The sequence below is a fragment of the Microcaecilia unicolor genome, chromosome 7 (genome assembly GCF_901765095.1).
Source record: "Microcaecilia unicolor chromosome 7, aMicUni1.1, whole genome shotgun sequence".
Taxonomy (NCBI): Eukaryota; Metazoa; Chordata; class Amphibia; order Gymnophiona; family Siphonopidae; genus Microcaecilia; species Microcaecilia unicolor.
This window is the reverse complement of record NC_044037.1, coordinates 186800981-186810470: the sequence shown is the minus strand read 5'-3', so window position 1 is coordinate 186810470 and position 9490 is coordinate 186800981. Positions and strand designations below refer to the sequence as shown.

The following is a 9490-nucleotide window of genomic DNA, read 5'->3' as shown; positions in this document are numbered from 1 at the left end:
GGTCTTTTCCCAGCGTGGCGGTGCTTATGTGTACTGTCACCTTGAGCATCAATTTGAAAAGGTTAACAAAATAATCCAAATCCAGATATATAATGGGTATTTTGCAAAAATGGCAACATTAATCTTTCTTTCTCCCTACAAAGAGACAGTCCTGACAGAGCCCTCTGTGGCATGCCATTGTTCCCTTATTCTATAATAAAAATATGTGCCATCAATTTTTCACAGGAGACCCCCTTTCAGGCCAGGTTCTTATCCATCCACTGATGCTGTTCTGAATCCCCATCTTTGAATAAGCTGAAAATAGTCTAAGCTTTTCCCGTGGTATGACGACGTTAGAGAAATATGTTTTGTTGAGATTGGTTGGCCACCTGAGAAGTCCTCCTTTATCAATATAAGCGCTCAGCTTGGCGAAATATTCTAGCAGATTCCACTATTAGAGCTGTGTTTAAAGTATGACAAATATATTTTAAATGGAATGCCCTCAATTCTGTATTTTTTATTAAGTTCTTTAGCGGGGGGCAGTAAGATAGGATATATTTTCTTCTAAGCGGAATGTGTTCACAAGCATGGCATGCCTTATACTGAACAAACTTCATGGGTTTGTAAATCTTTTTATTAAAAGAAGAGTTATCTTTTCCACACAGTAGTAAAGCTTTGGCATGTACAGTATAAAAATAACCGACCATAATTACACCAAATTTCCTGTATCGATTGCAAAACTTGGGTCTCTTCATTGCAATTACTTATCAATACAAAACACTTGGGGGAAAATTGATAAATAACACATAACAAAAACAGGAAAATTACTAGGAATCACCGTGTAGAAGAGAATTAGGGTTGTGCACATAGTTAGATATTGCAGTGACGTGGGAATGCAGTTCCTAAGTTATTGCCGCCTGCAGAGAAAGTCAGATGCAAAGCTAAGTGTTTGGACTCTTAAGTTTAAAATTAAAAAGTAGTATCATTTCTGTTAAAAATTACACATTTTGCATTTGGACCCATGGGCATTTCCTCTGCCCCTTTTCCCTACCCCCTCACATTCTCTATGCCCTTTATTTAAAACAAAACTTTATATCCCCTGTCTCCACCATAATGATCCATTGGTCAAAAAAGTTATTTTTATTTACTTTTATTTTTTTTTAAAGAAATACTGAACGGTATCAAACACTGAATAAAACAGTCTGAGGAGGGGGTGAAACTCTTGAGTGACGCGTGAGAAGCTGAGGATAAAGCTGAGAGCAGGGAAGAGTACTCCAGAGAAGAGACTGTTCCCGGTGATCTGTCTTCACTGGCATCACTCTAGGAAGGGTGGAGCTGTGACAATTTTCTTTTTCCTTTTCATTTTTTTTTTAATTCGATGACCGTTGTGTTTATTTTCCTCGTGAATGTTCTGTGTCTGCCTGAATGCCTAAAGGAATGAAGCATTCGATGGGGCATTTCACATTCTGTTGGGAGAAAGAGGAAAAAAGCAAACATAGTAAAGTTTAAATTTGCATGATGTGGACTGAAAATACTCAGGTTTTCACACTGCTTGTTATGACTGCTTATGGATACTTTGAATAATGTTGGAGTGGATTTTCAGCTTCTGTTTAACTTATTCCAGATATTCAGTGGCACTAGGCACGACAGTATACGATATGGCCAGCGGTGTTAAATATCCAGTCACTATGCCAGTGCTATGGGCTGGATTCTATATATGGTGTTCAAATCTGAGCATCAGAAAAGATTGGCGCCAAGCATGATTCTATAAACGGCATATGTCTGGTGCCCTAAGCTCAGGCTCCAGACTTATGCCTGCTGAAATCTGGTGTAAATCCTGGCACTTAAGTTGGGTGTGCTGACCCATTATTCAATAACAATGCGTGCAACTTTTTGGAACACTCCTGACACGCCCATGCCCTCTTTTGAGATATGCGCTATGGGGTGTAGGCACCCGGTGTTACATACAGCACATGGCCAGTTTGTGCACAAGTCCTAATTAGTGCCAGTTGGAGAGGAGGAGTGGCCTAGTGGTTAGAGCACCAGTCTTGCAATCCAGAGGTGGCTGGTTTAAATCCCACTGTTGCTCCTTGTGATCTTGGGCAAGTCACTTAACCCTCCATTGCCTCAGGTACAAACTTAGATTGTGAGCCCTCCTGGGACAGAGAAATATCCAGTGTACCTGAATGTAATTCACCTTGAGCTACTACTGAAAAAGGTGTGAGCAAAATCTAAATAAATAATTGGTTGATAGCACCTTATTGATTAAGAGTTCATTAGCCAATTATATTACATGCGAATCTTGGGAGTGTGCCATATTTAGAATCCAGGGCTGTAGTTTAGGCTTGCTGTTCAGGAGGCCTAAACTAAGCTTACAAGTTATCTGGACAGAGGCTAAATGTCATTATACTGATGATTTCTCTTGTTCTACCCCATTCTTAAACAGATAGTATTGAGAGTTGATATTTAGCAGGCAGTGTACAGTGTTTTGCTGACTGCTGCCACTGTTATACACAAAAGTTCAATGCTGAGACATGCTGGGGGAGCACTTGCTGCCATTGAGGTAGCGGTGAGGGCTCCTGTGCTAACTGGGCAGTATGTGGTGCAGCCTGATTACAGCTGGGTGGGCATGCTGGGCTCCTGCACCCATTTATTTATTTGGATTTTGCTCACATCTTTTTCAGTAGTAGCTCAAGGTAGGTTACATTCAGGTACACTAGATACTTCCCTATTCCTGGAGGGCTCACAATCTAAGTTTGTATCTAAGGCAATAGAGGGTTAAGTGACTTGCCCAAGATCATGAGCAACAGCAGCAGCAGTGGGATTTGAACTTGCCACCTCTGGATGTTGAGACTGGTGCTCTAACCATTAGGCCACTTCTCCACTCCCTTTAGTAAAGGGGCTCCTAAGTTCTATTGAATATGACTGGTTGGCCCCGAACAAGTGATTTAACCAGCTAGGAGCCCCCCCGAACAAGTGATTTAACCAGCTAGGAGCCGTTTCTGGTTGGTTAAATCAATTTGGGGGTCTTTTACTAAAGCTTAGCTCGAGTTATCTGCAGCAGGGGTCATAGGAATAAATTGGGCCCTGCTGCAGATAACTCACGCTGTTTTAGTAAAAGACCCTCTTTGACCTCAAGCTGTTTAGAAAGATTTTCAGTCTACTATCTGTATAATATTTGAAAATACAAGGATAGGGCAGTTGTACATTTATCAGCAGCTGGTGAACTGGTTTGAGTATCGGCTGGGAATGTTTTCCCTTTTTTGTTCTGAAAATATTACCATGGTTTTTTGTTTCCTGTTATGGATGACAGGATAGGACAAGTTTATTAAAACTAAGTAAATCCTACAGCTAAACAGATCTCCTCATGTGCACTTATTTTCTCTCTTATCTGTAATGTACCAACAGAGCTTTAAAAGAATTTCTTGCAATTCAATTTACTTTCACATACTCTGTAATACAGAAAATTTTCAGTAAAAAATGTACCTCAAATATTAAAGCTTAGACAGAACACACAATCAAATTTGATAAATTCCTGATTAGTGCTTTAGAATGAAATGGCTATTTACTAGGGATAAACATAAGGCAAAAGTTATGATTTGTTTTCAGTTCATTTGGCCTGTTTTCTTTTGTATTTAAAATTTATGTATTATTTATTTAGGGACCGTGTTCATAAAGTGGGTTAAGTTTTGAGCTTAATGCCCTATAATTCAGGATTTTAATGTGCAGCAATCCCACATTTAACACTGCATCAAGAAGGGGCACTCCCAGTAATTATTTTATCATAGGTCTTGTGTTAGAAGTACCAGTTTAAGCAGCTTGGTTTTGTCTCAGTGGGGCTGCTGAGTTCCTCCTTCCTTGCCCCGAATTGCTGATGCCGAAGGTAGGAAGATCTTGTGTCTTCTCCTTCTGCCCAGTGGAGAACCACAAACACCTACACACAGGTCTTGTGCGCATGTTCTGTTCCCTTTCCCCCACCTCCTTACTTCCCAATGCTCAGAGCTAACAGTGTGAATAAAATTTGCATACAATTAGCTCTGAGCATTGGGAAGTTCTTTTTTGGCAGTATTATGGCGGTATTTTCAGGCGCTGTTTGTAGAGCACTGGAGCATCTACTGTCTCCAAAATAAGAGGCAGTAAGTGTTCTTGTGTTAATTTTTTAATAATGGCCGCATGCTAATGGTAACATTAGTGCACAGCCAGAAATTCAACAATTAGAAAAAGGTTGTTTTACAGCTGCACTAGAAATGGGCTCAGCATGCAGGAAAGAACCATGTAAGGGTGCACACAGCTTAGTGAACCCCAAAGTCATGTCAACCAGCAGGTTGCTCGTATTTCATATCCATATTGAAGCCTGTCTTAGAGCAATGGAATACATCCTTTTAACCAAGTATTGAATTGTGTTGCTGGAGCCCTGATGTGAGATATGTTGTTTAAAGCATTGGAAAAATTTGACCTCAGATTCATTGGTAGTTAGAACAGACTATTGTTGTACTTGAGAATCCTAAAAGCAAGACTCTAAATCCGCTAAGTAGGGCATAGGAACAGTATGAAAACATGTGACCCTTCATTTAACCAAATCATGGTACCCAAGAAATGTATGAACATGCTGAATGGGCCAATTGATCTTCATCTGCCAACACCTCCTCTGGAGATAATCTTTATCTATTTTGTAAATTTATACTTGTTAATCCACAACGCATGACCATAGTTGCCTGCACAACAAGAAAACTCAGAATACTCCTTTTTAAGGAAAAAAAGAAGACCCTGCTGGAGAGAGATGCCATCTTGAATTAGACATTGATGCCACCTGGATACTTACAAAATTAGCATTCTGTTGGTATCTCTGTGAAACATGTGTATAAGTGTGGCCAGTTCCACTGTCAGGCAAGTTCTCAGCACCAGGTCTCTGACAATTGTCACAACGCCAACCCTGTAATACATCCAAGTTTGTTTGTTTTTTAAATCACACACATGCATCATTAGTAAGCATAAAAATATGGACTAGAAAGGCCTTACCATGGTATAATTCTTTAACATGCATTGCTGTGTATTATTTACTGCAGGTCCCACATACTCCACATGCTTTGGGTTATGAGTGAGGTTCATTCCTATCATGGCATGTGAAGAACTAAACTGGAGAAATTGCCCCCCACAGAAAATCTTTTGTGATGTGGGTCCTATTTATACTAATAAGACCACTGCATTCATGCCTACCCGATGCCCTCCGTAGCAGGTGCAGGAACAGATAGCTCCCAGATATTCCTTCTGCCACTGTTCTCCCACATTGTACATCTTTCCATCATCATAGCATGTTGCTTCATCTGAAAAATAAAAAAAGGATCTCATTGTTATGCAGGACACGTTGTTATACACTGACAAAATGTATGTATGTTTCAAACAACTAATACAAAGCTCAATGCCTGGATTCTTGCCTTGCCATTGAAGCCATTATGCAATGTCTTGCTATCACACTTTGGGAATAATTTTAATAAAGTCATTTTCACATGTACGTGGCCATTGGTGTAAAAGTATGTGTTTTGACATGATAGTGCATACTTTGCCTGTAGTCATGTAAAGGGGTGGAATTTGGATGAAGCATGAATGGAGCATGCATGTATGTGCATAATTATAAAATACATTCATCTGTGTCCTTAAAAATTATATGCACAGATATTTACACTTATTCTAGGGCTGCTGTATGTCTCTGCACCTGCAGAATAGGCAGATTTATGACACCTTATAATTTAGTAAAGACAAATACAGGCGTATTTTCAAAGCACTTTGAAAATGAGCCCCCTAGGCACCTACCTGTCTTTATAAAATTGACTTGACACCTGGAAACAGGCTCACACCAGGTGTCCCTTTCTAAAACTATCCTTTTTGACCACAACAGTGCACACAGATGTTTGTTTCCATGCTTGATTTATGGTGTAGAAAACATTATAAAACCCCCATCAGCATCAACAATGAGTACCACCGAAAACAGTGAGAGGCAGGTATCAGTACTGGTAAAGCAGACAATTACTTGCTCTCTGCATTCACCACTGTCCCATTAGCTGAATGCAGCCTACCATTGAATTTTATGTGGATCATGAGACCAAAGGAAATAAATACAGAAAACATCATTAACTACAGTTTTGGTGATTTTCAACACTGTTTTTCACAAAGAGCTTCAAAATAGCCACTTTAGCAGTTTGTTTCCATTGTTTATTTAAATGTTTACTTATTTATTTTATCACAGAAGGTCTGTGGAGCTCTGTGCATTTCTGGTTCTGACATTAGGTATTGTTGCGGCCCGCTAGGGATAGTACTAACATTCCTGCGACTCTCTCTATATAATGGTTGTTCACCCCTGATCTAGTACTTGAAACTTTAACTCCATCTATAACAACACTCAGTGTCTGTCTTATTTAGGGGGCCTTTTACAAAGGTGCGCTAATGTTTTTAGTGCGTGCTAAATGCTAGAGATGCCCATAGGAATTTATGGGTGTCTCTGGCATTTAGTGAACACATTTTTAACGTACTAAAAATGCTACCTCGCCTTTGTAAAAGGACTCCTTAGTAAAACAGCTTTATACTAAATAAGGCAGACACTATTGGGGTAATTGTATATAATGTGCTAAATGTTAGGTGCCTGACTTCTTATTCTCAAACAGAAATAAATTTCCATAGCAGATAGGTGCTTAAGAGAAATTAGGCATTATTCTATAACTGGGCACCTAAGCGTTCCAGCACGTAACTGCAATAGCGGCGTTCATGTGAGATGGCATGGGCAGGTTATAGGCATTCAACTATTTCAGCAGGCTCCTTTTTTGAATACCGTCAGGCGCTTACCTGTTGCATTTAGGTGCTCACGTTTATACCTTTCAGTAAGGGGTTTCTCCTATCTTATGTACAGCAAAATAATTTGAGCCAAACAACAAGAAGAAAAATTAGTACTTGAAATCTAGGACTAGATTCTATATATGACGGCTGGAAAATCAGTGCTGAAAATATTTCCACCTAGGCGTATTCTGTAAACTGCGCCTAGGCGGAAATATTTTCGGTACCGATTTTTCAAGTGCCATATATAGAATCTAGTACTAGATATCAAATAGTAATTTTTTTGTTGTTGTTTGGCCCAAATTACTTTTGCTGTGCATAAGATAGGGGAAACCCCTTACTGAAAAGGGATCTCAGCTTACATCTTTTTGAAACTTAAAAAAAAAATAGTCCAAGCCTGTAGCAAAGTAATTGTGGAGTCTCCTCCATGGGTTTTTAGAGTTATCTTGGTATCTTAAGTACAAGAAACAAATGCCATAGGAACTGAAAATGGCAAAAATAACAGCAAAATGTAGAGAGATGTTGCGCCAAAGGGGCATGTTAAAGGGGCAAGTTTGGGCACTATTTTAATGAGTTGATTTGAATTGCTCATAACAAATTTTTAGGTACTTACCTGTTATAATGGATTGGGTATGTTTGTGTTTGTTTTATTATTTGCTCTTAGCAGGTTGGGGCTTTTTCCCTAATTTAGGATTAAGTGTGGGAAATATCATCTGATCCAACCTCATATAAGGCGTTTTGAAGAGATTTTTAAACATGATTTCCGCCCTAAAGTATTGATTAACTGTGCCAAATTTATGTCTAAACCTATTGAAGTAATTATAGGGATCAAACAATCTCATTGGTTTAAACATTTTCAGGTTAGGAGGAACAAAAATACATGTATGAATAGGATTACATTTAAGATAGGTTTCATGTTCAAATTCTGAAACTATCCTTTTTTGTTCCTATCCCTTGTTACTATTTAAATGTAAGATTGGTTTTATTTATTTATTGTATTTGTATCCCACATTTTCCCACCTCTTTGCAGGCTCAATGTGGCTTACAATAATCATGAATAGTGGAAATGTATCAGAAAATACACATTTAGTGTTACAGTAGGATCTTGGGCAACATGATAAAGAAGAAACATCATAGTAGAATAACAAGCAGATTTTGTAAGACAGTTCTTAATATATGTGTATGAGTTATGTATGTTCACATTGGTTGATTTTTGTGGTATGCCTTGTTGGAAATAAAACACCACATTTTCTAACCAGGGTGTTTATTCCTTACAAAGACTTGGCTTACATCAACAGAGGATCCATTAATTAATGCACTGTGTCCCATAGGTTATAAAATAGTTTTAGTTGTCAGAGAGAGAGAAAAAAAGGAGGTGGGATTTCATTAATATTTAAAGACATTTTTGAGGTAAGCCTATTAGAGACATTTATTAACTCTGAATTAGAAATATTTGCTTGCCATTTAAAAGAAGGCGCTGACTATGACATCTGGTTGTATCCAATCACACCCTTACGATATTTACCCCAGGTCAGGGTGGCCAGAGCTTGAATGAGAAGCTTTGAAGAAACTTTTAACCAATAAAAAGTGGTGTTAATTCACTACTATCCAGCTCAATGAGAACAGTCTCTATGTTCCAACTTGCTCTTAGGACACATTCAGGCTTATTTTCGAAAGAGAAAGGCGCCCATCTTTCAACACAAATTGGAAGATGGGCATCCTTCTCACAGGGTCACGCAAATCAGCATAATCGAAAGCCGATTTTGGGCGTCCTCAACTGCTTTCTGGCGTGGGGAAAACCAAAGTTCACAGGGACGTGTCGGAAGCATAACAAAGGTGGGACTGGGGCATACTTAACACATGGGCATCCTCGGCCGATAATGGAAAAAAGAAGGGCATCCCTGACGAACACTTGGGCGACTTTACTTGGTCCTTTTTTTTTATGACCAAGCCACAAAAATGTGCCCTAAATGACCAGATGACCACCGGAGGGAATCAGGGATGACCTCCCCTTACTCCCCCAGTAGTCACTAACCCCCTCCCACCGTAAAAAAAAATTTCCAGCCTCAAATATCATACCCAGCTCCATGACAGCAGTATGCAGGCCCCTGGAGCAGTTTTAGTGGGGTACTGCAGTGCACTTCAGGCAGGCGGACCCAGGCCCATCCCCCCTACCTGTTACACTTGTGGAGGAAACAGTGAGCCCTCCAAAACCCATCAGAAACCCACTGTACCCACTTCTAGGTGCCCCCCTTCATCCCTAAGGGCTATGGTAGTGGTGTACAGTTGTGGGGAGTGGGGTTGGGGGGGCTCAGCACACAAGGTAAGGGAGCTATGCACCTGGGAGCTTTTTCTGAAGTCCACTGCAGTGCCCCCTAGAGTGCCCGGTTGGTGTCCTGGCATGTGAGGGAGACCAGTGCACTATGAACGCTGGCTCCTTCCACGACCAAATGGCTTGGATTTGGTAGTTTTTGAGATGGGTGTCCTCGGTTTCCATTATCGCCGAAAACCGGGGACAACCATCTCTAAGGACGACCATCTCTAAGGTCGACCTAAATGTTGAGATTTGGGCGTCTCCGACCGTATTATTGAAACGAAAGATGGACGCTTCGCGGGGACGGCCCGAGAGGACGTCCTCAGGAAAACATGGGCACCCCGTTCAATTATGCCCCTCATTGTGATCCTG

General features: G+C 40.1%; 1 protein-coding gene across 1 annotated transcript in view; it reads right to left on the bottom strand.

The window, feature by feature from the left end:
• Positions 1-595: 595 nt before the first annotated feature.
• Positions 596-9490, bottom strand: part of FN1 (fibronectin 1) — a 268540-nt gene continuing 259645 nt past the window's right edge. The window contains 3 exon segments of the mRNA XM_030210701.1: positions 596-1445; positions 4802-4912; positions 5197-5303. Of these exon segments, the coding sequence (XP_030066561.1) occupies positions 1371-1445; positions 4802-4912; positions 5197-5303 (293 nt within the window). The 3' untranslated portion in view covers positions 596-1370.